Source organism: Aquarana catesbeiana, linkage group LG13, assembly GCF_042186555.1.
Source record: "Aquarana catesbeiana isolate 2022-GZ linkage group LG13, ASM4218655v1, whole genome shotgun sequence".
Classification (NCBI taxonomy): domain Eukaryota; kingdom Metazoa; phylum Chordata; class Amphibia; order Anura; family Ranidae; genus Aquarana; species Aquarana catesbeiana.
Window position 1 is genome coordinate 29,337,523 of NC_133336.1, and position 25,153 is coordinate 29,362,675.

At 42.2% G+C, this 25,153-nt stretch overlaps 1 protein-coding gene across 7 annotated transcripts in view; it reads right to left on the reverse strand.

The window, feature by feature from the left end:
* The window catches only part of RCOR1 (REST corepressor 1), a 51,476-nt gene that overhangs the window by 18,665 nt on the left and 7,658 nt on the right, over positions 1–25,153 (reverse strand). For all 7 annotated transcript variants that reach the window (XM_073610348.1, XM_073610347.1, XM_073610345.1 and 4 more), the window contains exons 3-4: positions 4,085–4,165; positions 717–769 (exon numbers count right to left, since the gene is read on the reverse strand). In XM_073610348.1, the coding sequence (XP_073466449.1) occupies positions 717–769; positions 4,085–4,165 (134 nt within the window). The remainder of the gene's footprint in view (positions 1–716; positions 770–4,084; positions 4,166–25,153) is intronic.

Sequence of the window (25,153 nt, forward strand, 5' to 3'; positions counted from 1 at the left end):
CCAACTGGGGCACAAACAGCAATAAAAAAAAACAAAAAAAATAAAAAAACACCACACACACTTGATGTTTAGAACCACTTTAAATTTCTGCAGAAAAGCTATAAGTTGTTAATCTTTGACTTGTTACCTGAGAAAAGGCTTTGTAGAAATCTGAAAATCTACATAAATTTAACATTGACCTCAGAGTTTACAATAAGGCCCCTTTCACACTTGTGCGATCTGGCACTGCAAAGTTGCATGACAAGTCATACCCCACGATTTCCAATGAGTACCATTCATATCTGTGCGACTTCAAAAGTAGTCCCTGCACTACTTTGGTCTGACTTTGATGCGACTTGAGGTCCATAGACCTCAAGATTACACGGGCATTGCTTCATGTCGTGGCAAAGTCACTCGACTTTCAGGTCGCACAACTGTAAAAGGGGCCTAAACCTTTGCACAATTTAAGTTTAGTGAATTTGAATATGCATTCAATCATCCTGCAGAAGAGACATAAGTGCGGATGGGATAAAACAGTGTTTAGCAGGTGAACATTGGAAGTGTTGGATGGCAATGTTGCTCCCAACTCTGCAAGAAAGCCAAGTTTTTATAAAGTTCTTATGGCTGAATTTTGTTATACAAGCTACAGGGTTCGCTTTAAAGACTAACATATATATATGTGTTTTTTTTTTTGTTTTTTTTAATAAATGAAAGGAGGAGAAAGAGAAGACAAATACCTGCTCCATGTTGTATCCATGCTTCTCTTTTGCAACAGAGATATATTCATCCACTGAAAAGCATTAGCAGAAAAGTTTCAGTTAATGGAAGTGTTCCATACCATTTGCGTACATTATGCTACATTAGTACAGTGTTCCTTTAACAAGCCCTCAGGGTCCATTAACACGCATTTTCCAGATCTCTTTGCTACAATGTAAAGTAGTGAGTGTACAGCTTGTATAACAGTGTAAATTTTCTGTCCCCTCAAAATAACTCAACACACAGCTATTAATGTCTAAACCGCTGGCAACAAAAGTGAGTACACCCCTAAGTGAAAATGTCCAAATTGGGCCCAAAGTGTCAATATTTTGTGTGACCACCATTATTTTCCAGCACTGCCTTAACCCTCTTGGGCATGGAGTTCACCAGAGCTTCACAGGTTGCCCCTGGAGTCCTCTTCCACTCCTCCATGATGACATCACAGAGCTGGTGGATGTTAGAGACCTTGCGATCCTCCACCTTCCATTTGAAGATGCCCCACAGATGCTCAATAGGGTTTAGGTCTGTAGACATGCTTGGCCAGTCCATCACCTTTACCCTCAGCTTCTTTAGCAGGGCAGTGGTTATCTTGGAGGTGTGTTTGGGGTCGTTATGTTTGAATACTGCCCTGCGGCCCAGTCTCTGAAGGGAGGGGATCATGCTCTGCTTCAGTATGTCACAGTACATGTTGGCATTCATGGTTCCCTCAATGAACTGTAGTTCCCCAGTGCCGGCAGCACTCATGCAGCCCCAGACCATGACACTCCCACCACCATGCTTGACAGTAGACAAGATACACTTGTCTTTGTACTCCTCACCTGGTTGCCGCCACACACGCTTGTCACCATCTGAACCAAATAAGTTTATCTTGGTCTCATCAGACCACAGGACATGGTTCCAGTAATCCATGTCCTTAGTCTGCTTGTCTTCAGCAAACAGTTTGCAGGCTCTCGTGCATCATCTTTAGAAGAGGCTTCCTTCTGGGATGAAAGCCATGCAGACCAATTTGATGCAGTGTGCGGCGTATGGTCTAAGCCCTGACAGGCTGACCCCCCCACCCCTTCAACCTCTGCAGCAATGTTGGCAGCACTCATACATCTATTTCCCAAAGACAACCTCTGGATATGATGCTGATCACGTGCACTCAACTTCTTTGGTCGACCATGGCGAGGCCTGTTCTGAGTGGAACCTGTCCTGTTAAACCACTGTATGGTCTTGGCCACCGTGCTGCAGCTCAGTTTCAGGGTCTTGGTAATCTTCTTATAGCCTAGGCCATCTTTATGTAGAGCAACAATTCTTTTTTTCAGATCCTCAGAATTTTTTGCCATGAGGTGCCATGTTGAACTTCCAGTAACCAGTATGAGAGAGTGAGAGCTATAACATGAAATTTAACACACCTGCTCCCCATTCACACCTGAGACCTTGTAACACTAATGAGTCACATGACACCGGGGAGGAAAATGACTAATTGGGCTCAATTTGGACATTTTCACTTATGGGGTGTACTCACTTGTTGACAGTGGTTTAGACATTAATGGCTGTGTGTTGAGTTATTTTGAGGGGACAGCAAATTTACACTGTTAGACTCGGTTCACACAGGGACGACTTGTCAGGCGACCTAGTCGCCTGACAAGTCGCCTCCCGTTCTGTACAATGGAACCGTTCTAATCGGAGCGACGCAAGTCGCTCCGACTTAGAAAAAGGTTCCTGTACGACTTTGGGGGCGACTTCTATACAGAAGTCGTTTTGCAAGTCGCCGCGGAAGTCGTTTGCAGGTCGCCTCGCTGAGGCGACCTGCAAGTCGTGCCGCCTCTGTGTGAACCGGGTCTTATACAAGCTGTATACTCACTACTTTACATAGTAGCAAAGTGTCATTTCTTCAGTGTTGTCACATGAAAAAAAAATAACTTACAAAAATGGGGCGTTATCTCTATCCCTCTCCTTTATCTATATATCTATATCTATATATACATATACATACACATACATATATTATTTTAAATATATTTTTTGAGCTATAGATAAACTATATCTATACATAGACACACCTCATAAAATTAGAATATCAAAAAGTTTTCAGTAATTTAATTCAAAAAGTGAAACTCCTATATATATTATTATTATATAGATGTGTTACACACAGTGATATTTCAAGCATTTTTTTCTCTTTTTTTTTTTTTTTTTTGACGATTATGGCTTACAGCTAGTGAAAACCCAAAATTCAGTATTTCCGAAAATTAGAATATTGCACAAGACCAATAAAAAAAAAAAAAAAAAAAATGGATTAATACAGAAATGTTGGCTTACTAAAAAGTATGTGTCCATGTACAGTATAGTATGCACTCAATACTTGGTCGGGGCTCCTTTTACATCAATGTGGCGTGGAGGTGATCAGCCTGTGGCACTGCTGAGGTGATATGGAAGCCCAGGCTGCTTTGATAGATAAAACACAGAGGACCAACACCAGCAGATGCTCCCAAAATCACTGACTGTGGAAATTACACACTGGACCTCATGCAGCTTGGATTCTGTGCCTCTCCACTCTTCCTCCAGACTCTGGGACTTTGCTTGCCAAATGAAATGCAACATTTTCCACAGTCAGTGATGATTTGGGGAGCCGTGTCATCTGCTGGTGTTGGTCCACTGTGTCTTATCAAGTCCAAAGTCAGCGCAGCCCTCTAGCAGGAAATTCTAGAGCACTTCACGCTTCACTTTGCTGACCAGTTTCATGGAGATGCTGATTTAATTTTCCAGCAGGACTTGGCACCTGCCCACCCTGCCAAAAGTACCAATACCTGGTTTAATGATCATGGTATCACTGTGTTTGATGGCCAGCAAACTCGCCTGACCTAAACCCCTAAATCTGTGGGGTATTGTCAAAGGAAGATGAGAGACACCAGACCCAGCAACCTGGGATTCCATAACACCTCAGCAGTGCTACAGGCTGATCGCCTCCATGCCACACCGCATTGATGAAGTAATTCATGCAAAAGGAGCCCCGACCAAGTATTGAGTGTGTACTATACTGCACATGGACATACTTTTCAGTAAGCCAAGATTTCTGTATACATTTTTTTTTATTGGTCTTATGTAATATTCAAATTTTGGGTTTTCATTAGCTGCCATAATCCAAAAAAAAATTTTAAAAAATTAAAAAAAAGGGAAATGCTTGAAAATAAATATTATACTCTGTGTGTAACGCATCTATAAAGAATATAGATGTACACACACACACACACACACACACCTCCAGGGTAAAACATTTGGAAACTGATAATATATTATATTTATTATCTCCAAGGTAAAACATTTAAACATTGAATATTTCTGTAGTTTTCTTCCTACTTACATTTGGCTTCTGACAAGTTCTGGTTAGGAGACCATACTAGCATCCCAAGGTTCTCCCGTTCCTGGCAAGTTTTTGCCACTTCTGCAGAGAAGAAACAAAACCAAACAAAAATGCATTGGTGTTAATATTTAGGCAAGTGAAGTAGAAAATACAAAAACATTGACTAACTACATTTTATTACTAAAATTTCTAAAAAAAAAAAAAAAAAAGACAGCCAAGGTTACTAAACTTTGCTGACCTAAAATGACAATATCCAGCTACTTTCAGGTGGAAATATAAATTAATCTGGGTGTCAAACAAACAAATCAGTGTTGCCAACTCCTCCCATCTCTGTTGACAAGCATGCTGAGCTAGCATACTATGGAGTGGCTCTGCAGTGCTCATGAGATTTGTTGCCCTGACAGACTTCAGTACTTTTAAATCACAGACCTAGAAAAAAAAGCATGCTGCAAATTAAGGGGGGGGGGGGGGGGGTAGAAAACTTTAACCAGTTGCTGCCTGAGCCAATTCTGACCCACGTAAAAATCTGCTTTTTTGTTACTAGAAAATTAATTTGAAATCCCCAAACATTAATATTTTCCAAAAGCAACGGCCCTAGAGAAAAAAAACGGAATTGCAATTTTTTTTTAAATATTATTTATATATTTAAAAAAAATTTATATATTTATTTATATATATATATATATATATATTTATATATATATATATATATATATATATATATATATATATATATATATATATATATATATACACACACACATATACACATATATACATATACACACACATACATATACACACACACACATACATATACACACACACATATATATATATATATATATATATATATATATATATATATATATATATATATATATATATATATATATATATATATATATATATATATATATATATATATATACACACACACACACACACACACACATATATATATATTTTACATTGAACCCGAATAATAAAAAAAATATATATATAAAAACACCTCTATGTACAGTCAGTCCTCCGTTTCTATAACAAAAAAAAAAAAATCCACTATTAGCATGTGCCTCTAGGGGGCAGTGTGAATGTATTCAGAGCTTTAGCAGTAGCTCTATAAACCGGCACTGAGATTTCAAAGCTGAATTTATAATCACTTCACCTTGACCCTCTTAAGTTTAAGTGACTGAAATTAAATGCTTCACATCATCCATAGCCACTAATTATACTCCATCTGTTGTGTCCTCATTATCTAATAAAAAGTTAAACGGGTCAATCCACCATAACTGGTTTTGCAACTTTTGCTAGATGCTAAAATATGAACCCCCTAAAAGGTTTCTCCGTTAGGATGACACTTATGCCGGCCATTCACTGATCAAATTTTGTCAGGTTCCTGATGAAATGGAAGGCATTTGCTTAGTGGGTGGCTTTGTTGTCCACCTTCTCACCGACATCCTTTATTTACAAAAAAATAAATAAAAAAAAAAAAAAAAACACAACAAAAAAAAAAAACACAGAAGCAGCCAGGCAGAAAATTGTTGAATAAAAAGTGTCTCCATCCATACACAGTGAATCTCAGGTATTCTGACAGTTGCTGGAGCCGGCTGTCAGAATACAATAGCCCAGCAGGGGGAGTCGTCCATCCACGCTAACATGCCAAGTAGCCAGGACCGATTAACTAAAAAGAATATAAAATTTGCAAGGGATTCTGCACTTTGCCCAAGGATCGTCAAATTAATTTTAAGATCCAAAGATAATGCAATATGATGAGGAGGTGCAAAAGTTAGGAAAAGCAGGGATAGAGCAAGAATGTCAGGTATTCAAAGAAAGAAAGAAAGAAAGAAAGAAAGAAAGAAAAAGAAAAAGAAAGAAAAAGAAAGAAAAAGAAAGAAAAAGAAAGAAAAAGAAAGAAAAAGAAAGAAAAAGAAAGAAAAAGAAAGAAAGAAAAAGAAAGAAAGAAAAAGAAAGAAAGAAAAAGAGAAAGAAAGAAAGAAAGAAAGAAAGAAAGAAAGAAAGAAAGAAAGAAAGAAAGAAAGAAAGAAAAAGAAAGAAAAAAAAGAAAGAAAGAAAGAAAGAAAGAAAGAAAGAAAGAAAGAAAGAAAAAGAAAGAAAAAAAAGAAAGAAAGAAAGAAAGAAAGAAAGAAAGAAAGAAAGAAAGAAAGAAAGAAAGAAAGAAAAAGAAAGAAAAAAAAGAAAGAAAGAAAGAAAGAAAAAGAAAGAAAAGAAAGAAAGAAAGAAAGAAAGAAAGAAAGAAAGAAAGAAAGAAAGAAAAAGAAAGAAAAAAAGAAAGAAAAAGAAAAAAAAAGAAAGGAAAAGAAAAAGAAGAAAGGAAAAGAAAAAGAAAGAAAAAAAGAAATACACACTGACCACCCAATGTTGAGAAGGTCCCCTTTTTCCGCCAAAACAGCCCTGACCCATCGCACCATGGATCCCACTAGACCTCTGAAGGTATGCTGTGGTATCTAGACACCATCAGTAGCAGTTGTGAGGTGGGGACTCCATGGATTGGACTTGTTTTTCCAGAACATCCTGCAGATGCTCAATTGGATTGAGATCGGGAGAATTTGAAGGCCAAGTCAACACCTCATACTCGTGTGTTCCCCAGTCCTGATGCTCACATACCCATTGTAGACTTTTTTGCCTGTGGACACTTTCCACAAACTTCTTCAGGGACAACATGTTCAATTGCTGCCTAATATATCCCAACCTGCTTTCAAATGCCATTGTAACAAGATATCCTGTTAACCTGTCAGTGGTTACCACCCCCAGCTACCCACCTTAAGCTTCCAAGGCAGCTGAATGTGGCGGTACATATAGTGTGGCAAAAACGATACCCCATGTATTATTGTACCATCACCAAAACTTCACGTGAATAGGGCTGCACCACAACTGCATACAAGTTGTGCAGAGCAACAGGTGTTTCAGAATAAAACAAGTGGAAAGGTGCCAACACACTGCCTCCCAGCTGCCTTCTGAAAAGCGATCCACTAAGGAGACGAGGCAAGGACTCCTACAAGTGTGAGCAAGCCCCCATCCTCTGTCCTTAAAATTAAATGTTCATAAAGCGTATGGTAAATCAGCTGCAACACCATGACCCTTGCTCCCTCGACAACTGGCGCTCCCTTTTCTCTGTGGGCAGACCCCCCGCTGTTCTTGCATACAACGCAGGCCTGCTGGTCCTGCACTGTACATGACGAATTCAAAGCCTGCAACTAGAAAACGGGGACGAGAGGAGGCTTCAGGGAGTCGCACAGCTTGGTGTAAGCCCTGCCAGAACGAGAATAAAGTAGCACAGCTATTTACTCCACACCTACACAAGTATTAATAATAATAATAAATATTTTTATTATTATAGAGCAGGGATATGAAATTAGTGGACCTCCAGCTGTTGCAGAACTACAAGTCCCATGAGGCATAGCAAGACTGACAGCCACAAGCATGACACCCAGAGGCATGATGGGACTTGTAGTTTTGCAACAGCTGGAGGTCCGCTAATGGCATATCCCTGTTATACAGTATTTATATAGCGCCAACAGTTTGCTCAGCTCTTTACAATATAAAAAGGACAATACAGCAACAATACAATTCATTACAAGAGGGTTGGGAGGGCCCTGCTCCTGAGAGCTTACAATCTAATCATTTAACCCAAATCTTTCTGCTGCCTGAAGTTGCAACTTTAACGTAAAATTATGGAAGGATTTTTTTTTTTTTTTTGCTGTATAAAATTAACAGGGTTTATGCTTCATCTGTAGATTTTATAGCAATTTTAATTGGTTTAAATCCAGCTGACATTTTGAGTAATAGTACCGTCACGCCAAAATAAATGCAGCCAAGTGCAAATTACGTATCACATCGTTTTTTAAATGTGTTCACTTTAAAAGGATTTCTGTCAAATGACTGGAATGGGACCCACGGGGCAGCGCATCCAACCCCCCCCCCCCCCCCCCCCAACCAACAAAAGTGCTGTAATGCAAAGAATATCTGAGAACGGAACGTGCTTCATTTAGAAGCATCCCTGCATTTTGCAATCTTGCAAAATGTAAAAAAGTAACAAAAAACTCAGAATGAGCCCTTAAGCTATGCAAGCTGGGCATCAGACAGCCTTTTCTAAGTGTGGTTTTCACAGACTTTTTTTTTTTTTTTTATTTAAGTGAAGGAGGGAAAAAAAAAAAAAAAAAAAAAAAAAAAAAAAGGTACAACAAACCCTTAGTCGTCTGCTAAAAGGTATTTTATGTTGAATCAGTTTTTTTCCACAAAGTTGATCTCCAAGCATTAGCATTCATTAAAGTGATTGTAAAAGATCACCTTGGAAGATCATTGGAAGAGCGCACACTGAAGTCCCAGCACAGCTAGAGACTTGACCACTGTGTGCTCTCCTGCCTAGTGTGGTCAGTATTAGCAAAGCAGAGGGACTGGCAGGAACACCAGGGATTTCACACAAAGGAAGCAATACAAAGAGAACAGGATCATTTTTCATACAAGTACATGGTACAGCAGTCACATATCATGAATAGGAAGTGTTTTAGGCACTTGTCCTCCAGAAGATTTACCCCCCCCCGTCCTGACCAGGCCATTTTTTCGGATACGGCACTGCGTTACTTTAACTGACAATTGTGTGGCCGTGTAACGCTGTACCCAAATAAAATTGATGTCCTTTCTAATGAGCAGCCAAATGCACAGAGAGACCAGGACCAATTGGATTCCACAGGAACCACCACAAACGGTACCAACCCAGAAGGAATGCGACCACTCCAACTCAGCGTCCAAAATAATCCAAGGCTCAACCAGACATATATAAATGGGAGGAAAAAAATGCCAACATAGCATAAAATGCCTACTAAATGAATTTATTGAATATCAACATCAATTTGGATAGATACAGAAGAAAATTATATATATATATATATATATATTTTCACAAATGAGGATAGTACCCTGGATGACGTCTTACTGGACGAAACGTTGGGACGTATTGTGCTGGCTCCATGTTATTACGCTTCCTACTATCCTCATTTGTGATCACATATATACATGTGTGGCTCCCACATGATCCGGCGCACAGTTTTTTTTTTTTTTTAAAGATGAATTTTGGGGGCGGATTGATATTATAGCAATTACACTGGTCCAGTTTGGATTAATAGAAGTCTGTATATTCTAAACCTGTGGAACTTGCATATCCTATGGAAGCAGGGAATCACTATAGGAGTAGACATGGCTGCTGCTAGAAACCACGGGGCACAATTCAGCCAACCTGACAGGCCGCCCCCCCCCCCAAATATACACAATTTTCTAGCAAAAAATTATGAATGAGCACAGTGAGTGATCGGTACAGATCGTGTTCATTCAGGAAAGGAAGGGACTTGTAAATGTGACATATTTACCAGACCTTTTCCCCACGGTCTATCATTGAGTGCTTGTAGCTGCCGGTGGGAAAGAGGAGGGAAGTTGGTAGCACTGTGGGGATGGGGGGGGGGGGGGGGCTCACAGGGGGGCCTGGGCAGCAGGCGGAATGTATGGTGCACAGGGAGGGTGAGGGGTGATCAGTGCAGCCAGGGTGGGGGGAATTACCAGAACCGATCCCCTGTATGGCTCTCTGCAGTAGCTGAAAGCCAGCAGGAGGGAGAGGAGAAGCTGGTTTTCAGCTGCTGCAGAGATCACCCTCCCTGCCCACATCTGTTTCACCCTGCTGCCTGGATCCCCCTGCTAGTCTGGGCCCCGTACAGGAGGATCAATGGTACCCCCTTTTCCACGGTCCTGGTACTAGGGGTGGTGAGGGCATAATCTCCACCTAGTCAGAGTCCACCTTGCTTTTGTTGAGAAAAATTTCAGGGCTCAAGCAAGTGTACCCCCCATGCTCACTCTACAGCAGGGCAGTCCCCTCAGCATAGGACCTCCAGCAATGCTACTGTGTTCTGCTGGCAGGGAGGTGCAGAACACATGATTACTGCTAGCAGATGCAGCTGCCGGCAGTAATCAAATGTAAAAAAAAAAAAAAAAAATTTTAATAAATAAATCAGACGGGCTGGTTGTACCAATGTTAATCGATGGATCGACTTTGATACAAATCAGCCTGCCGATAAATGGATTGAATGTCACCCGTTTCCTGCCAAACTGGCTGCATTTCAATCCATGAATGGCCAGCTTATGGGTGGATGAACCTCTGAGGTTTTTACTGCTGCCTGTGTCTCCGCTAGGTAGATTACTTCTTCATGTGTCCTGGTGACAACAGTCACTGAGGTAGAAAATGGGAAATTCCGGATGCGACAAGAAGTGCGGGGATCTTCCCATTGGGGGGGGGGGGGGGGGGGGCGACATCTGTTCCTGTAACAACTTGCGAAGAGGAAAAAAAAAAAAAAAAAAAAAAAAAAAACTCACTCACTTTGGATAGAATTGTTTTCACTTCCTGTTGACAGAAAGTGAAGGGAAATGTCCCCAAAAGAATACAGACTACCCAAAACTAAAGAGATGTTTAGACGTTTAAGCCCGACTCTGCAAATTTCAATAAAAAAAAAAAAAAAAAAAAAGGCTTACAGAGAGACCATTGCATTTCTACCTGATGTTTCTCTCCCCCACCCCATTAAAAGCAATAGAAATGTACCACAATGCATGCTGATGTGCAAAGTAAAGTAAAGTAAGGAGCACTAAATGCGTATTGATGCATTTCCATTGCTTTTAACAGAACTTATATTTTGCAAAAATGCAAAAGGTATGTTTCCAGCAAAAAAATTGAAGAAAATGTATTAAAAAAAAAAAAAAAAGTCTATAAAGAATTGATCCAAAATCAGTTTTCCCGTAAGACGTAGATTTAACATAAGCATGCCAAGTGTAGCTGGGGGGGGGGGGGGTAATAAAGTGAAAAGGCAATTGTGAATTATCCTTTGCTTAGTTAACATACTTGGAGATTGACTTGCACATTTTGGAGAGTAATCTGCTTTTTTTTTTCCTTTTTAGTTGCCAAGAGAATATGCAGAGCCAAGGCGAAGTGACACACAGCCCGTTCTGGCAGCCTTCTTCCTTTGCTAGGCTCTTTTTTAGAAATTAATTCTTTAATGGTTTGAACAAACGGATTGAAAAAAAAAAAAATTTCCTCTGCAGCGCACAGTTCTATTGTTCCAACAAACGCTCAGCACAAAACGCTTCCTGAGCCTCACAAGATTTTTTTTTTTTTTTAAATATACAAAAAGGTCAAATAAAGTGGCACTTTTAATTCGGCTATTTTTACACAAAACGGAAAGTCGCCACGCAAGCGGCGAGTGGTTGTAAAAGCTGAAGGTTTTTTTTACCTTTATGAATTCTATGCATTAAGGGAAGGAAAAAAAAAAAAAAAATTAAACACAGTTTTCGCTGTCCTCCCCTAATACTCACTTGAACCCCCCCCCCCCTCTCTCAATCCAGGGTGTACACAGAAACCTCGGCTGTCCCAGGTCACTCTCTCCCTTCAATCACAGCCAGTAAGCCAATGAGAAGAGAGCGTGAGGCGGGGCCGAGCCGTGGCTTTGTGTCTTATGGACGCACAGAAGAGGGGGCTCAGGAGCGAACATGCACCAGTGCCCCCATACCAAGCAGCCTGATATTGGGGGAGGGGGGCGGCACTGGTCAAGGGGGAGGAGCCAGGAGCACCAGCAAGGGATCTGAGAAGAGGAGGATCGAGGCTACTCTGTGCAAAAGCATTACACAGAGCAGGTAAGTATAACATGTTTGTTGTCTGTTTTTAAACCAAAACTTTTAAAGTGATTGTTATTCTTATAGAAAAAAAAGAGACTTTACAATACATGTTATAACTAACCTGCTCTGTGCAGTTGGTTTTGCACAGAACAGCCCCTCCCTCCTGTTGAGTGCCCCCACAGCAAACAGCTTGCTATGGGGGCACCCAAGCCAAGCTGCAGCCCCGTGTGTCCATACAGACACAGAGCTGCGGTTCGGCCCCACCCCCTCTCTCTCCTGATTGGCCAACTAACTTTGACAGCAGCGGGAGCCAATGGTACCTCTACTGTGTCTCAGATAATGAGGGGGGGAGAGTCCCGGACGGCGGAGACACTCGTGGACATCGCTGGACAGAGATGGGGCTCAGGTAAGTATTAGTGGGGCTGAGGGAGGCTGCTGCACCCAGAATGCTTTTAATCTTAATGCATTGATAAAAAAAAAAAAAAAAAAAAAAAAAAAAAAAAAAAAAACCACACGTATTTGACTTTACAATCCCTTTAGAATCATTTTTTTTTTTTTTTTTGACTGAGCAAAGAGGAGTCAGAACCTCTGACGGGAAATATCCTCATCTGTTACAAAGACAGTAAAAATCTCCTCACTTTCTTGCAGTCTGTGTGCGGTGATTTGTCTTCACTTCCTGTCCCAGTAACAAGATCTCTACAAAAAGGACTGAGTGCAGTGAGGGAAATAGAGATGCACCCAAAACTGGTGTTATCGTCATTTTGCCGATAAAAAAAAAGGCACCAAAAACCCATGTAGTTTTGCTGCGATTTTACTGTGCTTATGGTACGTTTATCATAGGTCATGTGACTCAAAAACCGCATCAAAAAACACAACAGTGCATTATTGATGTGTTCTCAATGCATTTCAATGGGGAGGTGTGTTTTTATTTTATTAACTGACCAAAAATGCAGCAAGCAAGATTTTTAACACCACAACGGACCCGTGTGAAGACAAATAAAATTTAGGTCTGGTTCATACTTATGCGTTTTTTTTGCAGAAACGCACTACAGTTCATTTAACATGGTTTCCTATGGGACACTTTCACATCTATGATGAAGATTTGAGAGGACACCACTCTCCCATAAGGTGATGGGACCTTCACAGATATGTCATGGTCACTGAGGTAAGCATGTACACCAGTAGATAATAAAATATAAAATGTATTACAAAATATACAAAAGCATGACATTAGCATTAGCCCATACAGAACATTGGCCAAAAAGAATACTTAATCTATGTAAAAACTTGAAAGATGCGTGTGTATTTAGTAAGCCGACGCGTTTCGCAGAGTCATTACCTGCTTCTTCTGGGCAGCTCAACATGCACCCAAGTTATCAAACTACAAAGACATCATGAAAGTAACATTAGCATCATTTACAATTAATTCATTCAATAGAGTTCATCATATAAATACATAGTGTAATACCATCGATACAAGTGCTCACCAAGTTATATGATATTGATTCTATGCAACCTGCAGCATCACAAAGGATGGACCCTCATCCGGTGATTGATCAATTGACCAGATGAGGGTCCGTCCTGTCTCTGCGATGCTGCAGGTTACATAGAATCAATATCATATAACTTGGTGAGCACTTATATCAATGGTAGAACACTATTTATGAGGAACTCTATTGAATAAATTAATTGTAAATGATACTAATGTTACTTTCAAGATGTCTTTGTAGTTTGACTGATAATTTAGATGCATGTTGAGCTGCCCAGAAGAAGCAGTTAATGGCTCTGCGAAACGCGTCGGCTTGCTTCATACACAAGCATCTTTCAAGTTTTTACATGGATTGAGTATCATTTTTGGCCAATGTTCTATATGGCCTAATGCTAATGTCAAATTTTATGCTTTGTTATTTTCTAATAAATTGATATTTTATTTTTTATCTACTGTGTACGTGCTTACCTCAGTGACCGTGACACATCTGTGAAAGTCCCATCACCTTATGGGAGAGTGGTGTTCTCTCAAATCTTCTTCTAATCTACTCCTGGAGGGATGTAGATATGACACAGTCTGTCCCTAGAACTGGTCTAACAACTTTAAACATAAACGTTCACATCTATGATTTTTTTTTTTTCAGCCACTGCGTTTTTGGAAAGGGTCAGGGACTTTAAAACACAAACGGTGCTTTTTATTGCTTTTTTTGGTTCAATAGACTTCAATGGAGAAGCTACAAAAAAAGCATGTAGTACGCTTTTGCCACGATTTTAGCGCCGTTTGCGTTTAATCTGCCCAACAACAAATTGGCCAAAAATAAAATAAATAAAAGCATTAAAAAAAAAAGGCAAATCGCCGCAAAATCACGTGAACAAAAAGCACTGCAGAAATAATCAAAAGCTAAACTGCATAGGTGTATGGTATTTAAAAAAAAAATTCTCTCTCTCTCTCTCTCTCCACAAGTGTAAGAAGCCATCTTCCCACTGACCAATCACACTAATGTATCATGCGTTGTAGATAAAGGGCATTCTTAGCAGGGGTCTCCTGAGAGTGATTTCAAGGGTTCCTCCGTGTTGAAAAGGTGGTTGGCGAAAGGCCGAGTTAAAAAGTGTTAATTCACCTTTTCAGACAGAAAATGGGGAGGTAAACACAATCTACCCACACCCCTCAGTCCTCGCTGTACTCACCTCTGTGGGTGAGAAGTGGGCAGTGCCCCACACAGCTGGTGTAGCAGTCCGCGGATTCCAAACTCCTGCTGTTCTTCCTCTTCTTACTGCAGGGCTTCTGGGACAGATTACAGCAATTCTTATTGGTCAGCACTAGCACACAGCATCACTCTGATCTGTCCCGGAAGTGTGGCAGAGAGTAGTAGGGGGTTTCAAATCCCAGGACAACTGCAACGACTGCATCAGCTCATCGCCCACAGAGGTAAGTACAGTGGGGACCGGGGGGGGGGGTGGGGGTATACGGGTTAATTTACCTTTTCATTTTTTTTCCCAAAGAAGGTGAATAATTTGAAGCGGGACTGAACCTTTTGATTTACCCGTTTCCCAAACCAGTTACGCAAGGCATGCTGTGAATCATAAAACGGTCACATTTGCTTATGCTCTCTACAGAACTCAAATGTCTGGTGTCATAACTGATCACATGTTTAGTACAATGGCAACTGCAGATCAAAACAGAGGCAAAGATGGCAGCTACCTTGGCGGATAGGAGGGGGGTTAGTTCCACTTCAAAGCTTTAAAAATGAAATCTAAAAGCAGATTAGTTACCACCAACTAATTGGTGCCAGGAGAGCACCCTAAGGGGAGGGGCTTAGGAGGGCCAGTCACATTCAAAATTTAAAAAAAAAAAAAAAAAAAAAGTCCATTTAATTTTCGGCCAAGTTTGAATTTTCGGTTTCAGTCCAGAATTTTCATTTCGGTGCACCACTAATTGTCATGGTGAACCAACTGCTTCAGGTCACCGAGACAGAATGGAGTATGCAGATTAGGAAGGCTTGCTCGTCTCAGAGGCAAAGAAAGTATTTCAGCATCCGACTCATGAAAGCCAGGCCAACTAGTATTTTCAGGTCAGCAATTGCACCTTAAAGAGGAGTTCCACCCAGGGGGGCCGTCAAAAAAAAAAAAAAAAAAAATTTAAAGTCAGCAGCTACAAATACTGCAGCTGCTGACTTTAAATTGGACACTTACCTGTCCCAGGGTCCAGCGATGCGGGGGATCGAAGCCCCGTTCGCCCCCCCCCCCCCCCCCCTGCTCATCGGCATTTCAACTGTGGGCACCGGGCTGTGGCTTCACAACCTGTCACCCACTGCGCATGCGCGAGCAACGCAGCGCGCCGTGATTGGCCACTCAATCACCTGGGACCTGTAATGGGTCCCAGATGATTGACAGGAGGGAGGGAGCAGAGCCGAGCCCTTCCTGTGCCTGGGGGGGGGGAGTGATGTCACCAGCCCAGGCAAAGGAACAGGCAGACTACGAGGGACCACCTAGCAACAGGCATTTAGAGGTAAGTGGAAAAAAAAAAATATCCAAATGTTTTTTTGTTTGTTTTTTTAGAATTTTTACAGGTATTTTAGTTTTTTGGGTGGAACCCCACTTTAAAAATGGACAAGTACAGCCAAAGCTCGTTTGGCTGTGGATCACAGGAGTGCAGTTCATTCTGCACTCCTGTGACCCATTATCAGCAGACAGCGGGCTGAAGCCTGTTGTCAGCTGACACCACAGAGCCGGTCTAGGCCGAGGGGGAAAAAAAAAAAAAAAATGCTATAATGAAGTCAGGATCCGTGCACATGCCTGGACCAGCACCCGGCTCAGCCCACAAGCGAGCCTGAGCAGACCACTCCTGGTGGGTGGGGAATGGGGGGGGGGGGGGGGTCAGAGCAGACAGAGGTGACTGACCATCACCACCTCTCTGCTCAGGGAGCCCTGAGAACTGCGCGGTGGGTGGTGTTTGGGTGATCGGTTCTTAGACTTAGAGCCGGCGGGGGACCAATGCTGCATCTGCCTAGGTAAGTATGATTCTGGAAAACAAAACAAAAAAAAAAAAAAAAAAACACACACTATACACTTCTCTTTTAAACATTCCTTTCAGAATAGGCTCTCTTTTTAGAGTTCCTTAAAGCAACAAAAACTGACCATTCATAAAACCTACAGGCGTCAGGAGCCGATCCGGCCGACTGCTTCTGTTTTCTTAACTGCACAAGCGACAGAAAGTTAACGAGTTAAGCGGCTGCATACAGCCCAATAAAGGAATCCAGGTGACTTGTTCCGAATGGCTCATGTGATCACTGTGTCACACAGCGGTGCAGGAAGAACAGCTCCTGCTCCAAGCCATAATTATTGCATAGATAAGCATTGCAAAAATCATGATCAGGTTTTTTGCGGACAAGGGAGAACAAATCCTCGGTCTCCTGTGTGCAGCATTCAGTCATTAGGCAAGCTCTTTTTTTTAAGACCTTTGCAACCCAATAGATACCACAACACCATATTTTCTACACAGAGCAATCACTGATCACAGCATAAAGCCATAAAAGCAGCATTTTTGCTCAAAGCTGAGAAATGTAAAAGCACATTTGCTGAGATGCAGTGTAAAAGAAATCCCCTCCGAGAGATATTTACAATAAAGAAAAGTGTACATTATAGGTAGCAGTATATAGCTTTCGCTTTACACAAACTAGGAATCAAAACAGGAAATCTAAAAATAGCTCAGTTCAATAACTGGGGGAAAAAAAAAAAAAAAAAATCAATTCCTTTCCAGGTTGTGTCAATACCGGGGAGAGATGCTTCATAGAATGCCGAGCCGTCAACCAGGATTGGGGTCTCAGATTCGGAGAGTTTGTACGGTGGTCAGCTTACGTAATGTTGTCCAGGGGTCTCAAGCTGGCAACCCACTCGCTGTTGTGAAACTACAAGTCCCATGAGGCATTGCAAGGCTGACAGTTACAAGCATGACTCCCACAGGCAGAGGCATGATGGGACTTGTAGTTTCGCAACAGCTGGAGGGTCACCACTTTGAGACCCCTGCTCTACTGTATGCACATAAGACCTTAAAAAGTGGTCTTCATAACAAGTCAAAATGTAATTAGCTCATGCACTGAGAAAACTAAGGGAATAAAAAGGGTCAGTTATGTGGGATGGGAAATCAGGTCATAATAGGGTGCCATTTATAATGGAGATTGATATCCATTCTTCACAAGATGTTGCAGCAAACTCTACATCTGTGCCTGTATGTCCTCAGATCACAGAACGGAGAGCGCGGTGTGGAACCTGCGGTGTCCTCCTGTATGTTCTTTACATAAAACTATCAGGATTGGAGGAAAGTGTCACATGGCCTGTCAGAGTCATGGGACGGGTTTCCTCCTCCTATGGGCAGTTTACATATGTAACTTGCATTTAGCCACTTGCTTGGATTTCAGCTTTACCAGCCAGATGTCGTCTATTAGTATTTCGGATTGGCTGCACGTCACACAATGCCCTTTGGTTAAAGGGGTTGTAAACCCTCGTGTTTTCACCTTAATGCATCCTATGGGGGTTGCAGAAAAGAAATTTGCTCGATTCCTCCAAACACCACAGACCGTGTTGATGCAGGAATCCCTCCTGCCGGACCATTGTCTTCTCCCGGCAGGGGAAGCCATACCAGATGGGAGAAGACAGGGATCACTGCTAGTGGCTATACAAGCCGCTAGCGATAATCGCAGGTAAAAACCCAGCAGGCTGGTTGTACCCAAGTTGATCGCTCGATCAACTTGGTACATTCAGCCTGCACATATACATACACACAGGAACCGGCCAAGATTTGAGCCATGTATGGCCTCCCTAAGAAACACACAGAGTTGAGCAGGCATGGGTGACTCCAAAACAAAGGCTTGCTTTGGGGGCACTTGGAAAAAGGGAGGGGCCAGGAGCACCCGCAGGAACCAATGAAAAGAGGATCGGGGCTGCTCTGTGCAAAACCATTACATAAGTATGACTTTTTTTTTTTATTTATTTATTTTTTTTTTATCATCACTTTTAATATAGTAAATATCACTTAATATGATATCGTTTTTTCAGGGCCGATAAGGATTTTTCATCTGCCTTTAAAGGCGGATATTCAGTAGATTTAAAGTTTGTTTTTTTTTTTTATTGCTTTCACAAGGAATGTAAACATCCCTTGTGACAGTAATAGGCAGCAACAGGTACTCTATAAGACCCCAAATCCCTCCTCTGCACTTAAAAGTATTCAAATCGCCAAGATCGACATTTTTGAAAACTTTCTATTTTTTTTTCAAGCTGGCGCCTTCAGGATGCCAGTAAGTGATGTCATGACATTGCTTCCGGGTTACTAGATCCCAGGCCCAAAGAAAGCAATCTGCAATTTTGGGTTGTCCCCAGGTAAGGAGGAAAAACTTCCAATGAAGACCCTAGTTCTCTCACTTCCTGTTTGGCTATGGGACAGAAAGTGAAGGGATATCTCCCCGATGTGACACAGAAGGCAAACAAACCAACAGGGGTTATAACCTATCCAAAAAAAAAAAAAAATTTTCCCTATAGTTCTACTTTAAATATAATATATCTTTCTACACACTAATGCTGGCAGCATAAGGATAAAAAATATAGTTAGTTAATGTTGATTGAGAGAGTGTAAAGTTTTGCTTTAAAAAAGGGGTTGTAAAGTCTCATGGTTTTTCACCTTAATACATTAAGGTGAAAAAACCTTCTCTACCCCCGTAGTGCCCCCCCTTTTTCTTAGCTGAACCCATCTGTTCCAGCGACGTGCATGAGACCAGGGGCTCCAGCCACTGTCTGTCCTCATTGGATATATAGCAGCAGAAGCCATTGCGGTCAATCAAATCCAGTGACAAGAGAGCTGGGGGGAAAGGGCCGAGTCCTGCTGTCTGTGTCAATAGATGCAGCAGCGGGACTTGGGAGCATGCAAAAGGTGCCCCACATGGAAAGCGGTTCTCCGTGGGGGGGCACCCTATGAAGGAGGGGCCAGGAGAGCAAACGGGGCACCCCAGAAGAGGATCAGGCCACTCTGTGCAAAACCCTGGCAGACTTTGATTTCTGCCATTTTTTCAGCACCCCCCCCCCCCTCATGTTGAGGGCATGGTATGGCTCAGGAGGAGGGGCGCTCGGTCATCCCCACCCCCTTTCCTGACCTGCCGGGCTGTGTTGCTTGGATAAGGGTCCAGCATGGATTTTGGGGGAACCCCCCCCCCCATGCCGTTTTTTTTCGGCGTGGGGGTTCCCCTTAAAATCCAAACCAGACCGAAGGGCCTTTGGCTCTTGCCAAAGTCGGATCAGTCAAGACGGTGATCCGACTTCAGTGATATGGGTTGAAGTAGGATCAAAGTAGTATAGGGAGCATTTTCAAAGTCGGACCGACTTGTGTCGGACCAGTTAAGAGGGCTCCCATAGGGAAACATTGATTTTCACACGTCATGCGACATGAGCTCCCAATGTCGGAGCGTTTGTCGTACCAGTGCGAACCCAGCCTTAGCCTGATAACATGCACACAAGTTGACATAAAGGGGGTTTGAATGGCCATTAAAAAGGTAACCATCCTCATCTGTTTGTAATTAGAATATATATATATATATATATATATATATATATATATATATATATATATATATATATATATATATATATATATATATATATATATATATATATATATAGTCAATGAGTTTCTGGACTCCTGACAGACCCTTACAGCTTTCATACAGTGATGCACTGAAGTTTCTGGATTTTGAGTCATGGGGAAAGCAAAATAATTGTCAAAGGATCTGCGGGAAAAGGTAGCTGAACTGTATAAAAACAGGAAAGGATATAAAAAGATATCCAAGGAATTGAGAATGCCAATCAGCAGTATTCAAACTAATCAGGAAGTGGAAAATGAGGGGTTCTGTTGAAACCAAACCACGGTCAAGTAGACCAACTAGAATTTCAGCCACAACTGCCAGGAAAATTGTTCGGGATGCAAAGAAAAGCCCACAAATAACTTCATGTGACATACAGAACTTTCTGAAAACATGTGGTGTGGCTTTTTCAAGATGCAAAATAAGGAGGCACTTGAAGAAAGATGGGCTGTATGGTCAAGTTGCAAGAAGAAACCCATTACTACGCAAATGCTACAAAGTATGCCGCTTACAATACGCCAAAAAGCACAGAGAAAAGCCTCAAACCTTCTGGCACAAAGTCATTTGGAGTGATGAGACCAAAATTGAACTTTTTGGCCACAACCATAAACACTACATTTGGAGAGAAGTCAACAAGGCCTATGATGAAAGGTACACCATTCCTACTGTGAAACACGGAGGTGGATCTCTGATATTTTGGGGATGTGTGAGCTACAAAGGCACAGGAAATTTGGTCAAAATTGTTGGCTAGATGAATGCAGTATGTTATCAAAAAATACTGGAGGAACATTTGCATTCATCAGCCAGGAAGCTGTGCATGGGATGTACTTGGACATGACAAAGATCCAAAACACAAGGCCAAGTCGACCTGTCATTGGCTACAGCAGAATAAAGTGAAGGTTCTGGAGTGGCCATCTCAGTCTCCTGACCTCAATATCATTGAGCCACTCTGGGGAGATCTCAAAACATGCAGTTCATGCAAGACAGCCCAAGAATTTCCAGGAACTGGAGGCTTTTTGCCAAGAGGAATGGGCAGTTTTACCATCTGAGAAGATAAAGAGCCTCATCCACAAATACCACAAAAGACTTCAAGCTGTCATTGATGTTAAGAGGGCAATACATGGTAAGAACTGGGGTATGTAAAGTTTTGATCAGGGTCATTTGGGTAGTTTCTGTTGTCATTAGGGCTGGGGGAAAAAAAAAAAAAAAAAAAATCGATTTAAATCTCGAATCAAGTTGAGAGGTCAAATCGATTCAAAATTTAAGCAAATCGATTTTTTTAGATTTTCTTTTTTCACCACGCCGGTCCTGAGGCTCTAAGGGCATGAGTTTTTAGGCGAGGCCGCGGCGTCGGCACTCATTCCCGCAGCGCCTCTGGACTGGCGCTGACACCGCCCCGGTCAAGGAGTTTTTAGGTGAGGCCGCGGCTTTGGCCTAGTCCGCGAAGGCCGGACGCCGCAGACTAGGCCAAAGCTGCAGCCTCACCTAAAAGCTCATGCCCGCAGCGCCTCAGGACCGATGCAGTTTCCAAATAAAAAAAAAAAAAACCCACTCGATTCGAATCGTGAATCGAGTTTTTTTTAAGAGAATCGAAGATTTTTTTTTTTTTTTAAATAAAATCTCCCAGCCCTAGTTGTCATTGTGATATAAAAAGAGTAAACACAGTTGATTGATAATAAATGGCTTCAGCCAAGCACTAACCATGAGTGAAAGAAAAGATTGTGTTATCATTCATATTCGATTGTAAGCTCTTGTGAGCAGGGCCCTCTTGTATTTTATTGTATTATAACTGTATTGTCTCCCTTTTATATTGTAAAGCGCTGCGTAAACTGTTGGCGCTATATAAATCCTTGAATAATATTAATCTCTGAAAAATGTCCAAGAAATCATAAATTTGGCCAGGATATGAAAACTTATGAGCACACAATTTTTTTTATATATTACACACACTATGTAAAAAAAATGCCATTTGAATTACCTTTACTGAATTAACAGCACAAGAAAGCTAAAAATAATTATTTCATAGAACTTCCAGAGCACAGCACGCATACAATTGTATATCTAAGAGCTGGTATTATCAGGATATTTGTGGGTGTTGAAAGCATTTTCCTTCGGGAACACATTACAATGCAGAGTTCAGCTATCTCGCTGGCAATGCTGCTGCAAATCTGTGGACTGTTGGGTGCTTTTGAAATAATTTTTTTTTTTTGTGAAGGAAATGATGTGTTTCAGTTCTCGTCAAAGATGCCCCGACAGCCGTAAAAGGCTGCATTGACAGAGCACATGGTGTCAGAGGAAGAGGCCCGGTAAAATAAAAAAATAAAAATATATTATGAAAGCATCCTCAAAAAAAAAAAAAAAGTACTAAGCAAGCAGCCTGTGTGTATATAGAAATCTGAGAAATTGCAATGTCATAAAATCCCTTCTACAACAGCAAAGGACAATCTGAAAAAAGACATCTGTTAAAATAGGCCATCCTAACAATAACAACTCGAGGTTTTCAACAGAAGTCAGGAAGAATATCAATGATTCTCAGACAGAAAGGAGAGAAGGAAAAAAAAAAAAAAAAAAAAGTTAGAATGACGCAGGAGTCTGAGATTACACATTTTCATCATAACACTTGGAAAGCCATGCGCCGCCATGCTTTCCACATTGCAGCCATACGACGGTTTTAGGCAGCTCTGTCGGTCAGTGACAAAATACAAGGCAATGTTTATACCAGAATCACTACAGGGTCAAAGCATTAGTGTCACCCATGTGTTCAAATGAGCAGTAACCCCTTTCACACTGGGGCGTTTTTCAGGCATTAAAAAAAAAAGCGCCTGGAAAGCGCCTGAAAGAAGCCTCATCTGCAATCCCAATGTGAATGCCTGAGTGCTTTCACACTGGGGCGTTGCGCTGGCAGGGCATCAAAAAAAAAAAATAAAATAAAAAATTCCTATCCGAATTCACAGTTTGTACTGCGATCTGTGAACCGATATGGGGGCGTCGTTAACTTTGTATTGACACCCGCAGTGGTTCGCAGAGGGCAGTGTGAACTGCCTGCGAAGGAGATGTGATGAGGGAACCGGCACTGTTATCATGCCGATTCTCGCCTCGCATACGTGTGAACCTGGGTTAAAGCCGAATACACGCTCCAATTTTAGTTCTGTGTGCAACCCTGCCAGTTGCACAAAAGTAACTGACAGCTCCGGCCCGCGCGCGCCCCCCGAACCACCCCACCCCCCCCCCCCCCACCAGAACACTCCGATCAGCGCTCTCTGCTATTGGCCATAGTTTATGGCCCGGGTGGCCAATCCTTCAGAGCGCACATGCCAGTGATGTCACCGGCTGGATGTACAGTAAATATCTCCTAAACGGTGCACCTCAACAGCTACAAGTCATAGATGGGAGTTTACTCCCACTTTAAAGGCATAACATATATCACAGTGCTTTTGCAATGCCAATTGTCCCTTTCTATGTTGTACAATACCTGGTTGATCCTGCCTGTTCCTGTATTCCCCTCTGTAAACTAACCACATTTATCATGGCTGCTGATAGCGTGGTCAGATTACGTGCCTCCATCATCCAGCTCGGAGTCTCTTCATCTCCCCCCCCCACCCTCGCCCTTGTAGCGTCACATATGGAGACCCATCACATTAAGCTACCCGCTGGACTGTGCATGTGCGACGCCGACCATATGCGTTCGGACACTCTGGCGATCTGCACTTGCGCAGAATTTTATGGCCAGACCCCTGAGTCCAGGTTCAAACCCTACCATCCAAGTGGACATAGAGTTAGATTATAATTATGCTGAGCGAAGTGAGGGCGTGCCAGAAGCGTGGCGAGGGGCCCTGTGGCAAAGTGGTCTTACAACAGTGTTGGAACGCATATGGCGGCATCGTGCATGCGCACTCCAGCGGGTAGCAAAATGTGATGCAACACCCTATCTCTTCCATAGTCTGAGAACCCGATCTTCTCCTCACCCCTCTCCTCGCATACCAGAAATTCTATTCCCTGCAGCTGCTCCAGGGCTTGTTGGGTCACATGTATTAATTACTTTGATTCTCTGTTTTAGGTCCCTGTTCAGTACAGTGTGTGTGATTTTCCCTAAAATTATAATGCTAAACACCTTATTTGCAAAGCCCTGCTGTGCTGTCATGTGATCTCCCTCTGCTAGCTTGTATTCATCAGAGGGAAATCTCAACCCCTCCCACTGTACTCACTTGGGAAGGGACGCAGAGGGAGGTCACATGGCAGCACAGCAGTGCTCTGCAAAGAAGGTATTTAGCATTATGATTTTGGGGGGGGGGGCAAAGTAAATAGATGTGACTTTACAACCACTTTAAGGCTGCATTCACACACTGGCGTTTTGAATCGCAGGCAAAATAGAAGTGATTCTGCCCACGATTTCCAAACGCCCAGGTGTGAATGACAACGCACATTTCAGATGCCATGCATTTGAATGGCACCTAAAAATGTGGGGTGGTTCTGCTGCGATAAACCGTGCTGCAATCGCAGCAAACTGCATTGTGTAAAGCTTGTCGTCCAAAAAAAGTTCAGGAGCTTCTTATGGGTGACATGCTTTGTGCAATGTGGTTTGCCGAGACTCATCACGTGCGACAAACTGCAGGAGAACCACACCGCGTCTTAAGGCACCATTCAAATTAATGGCATCTGAAACATGCGTTTTGTTATTAACACCTGGGCGTTGTAGAATCACAGCAAATCTGCCCCTGATTCAAAACGCCCGGGTATGAATGCCTCCTCAACCTAGATTCACACTGCTGCGGTGCGGGGAACCACCTGTGATTTAGGCCAGAATCGCATTCCTGTTCAAATTACATGCGATTCTTTGCAGTGCGGTTTGAGCCCATTCATTTTGTATGGCTCAATAATCGCACCGCATCAGCACGGTGCAGGACCCCTTTGCCACACTGGAATCGCATGGGCGTTCACAATTCAGACAAATTGCATTGTCTGGCGAGCCATTTTTGGTGTGTCGGTAATTCAACATTGACAACTGAAGCAAATCTCGTGAATGCCATGCTATTTCAAAGAGGTGCGGGAAATGCACAGGATACAATGCATTTCCCACATTGCACATATAATCAGCAATGGTGTTGTAAACCTTTTTTTTTTTCTTAAAAAACAAACATATCATACTTACCTCTGCTGTGCAGTTGGTTTTGCACAGAGTTGGCCCCGATCCTCTTCTTCTGGGGTCCCTCAGCGGCGCCTCCTCTTCGAGTACCCAGTCGAAGCACTCTCCTTCGGGACACCGGTGCGGGCGCGCTCCTGTGTC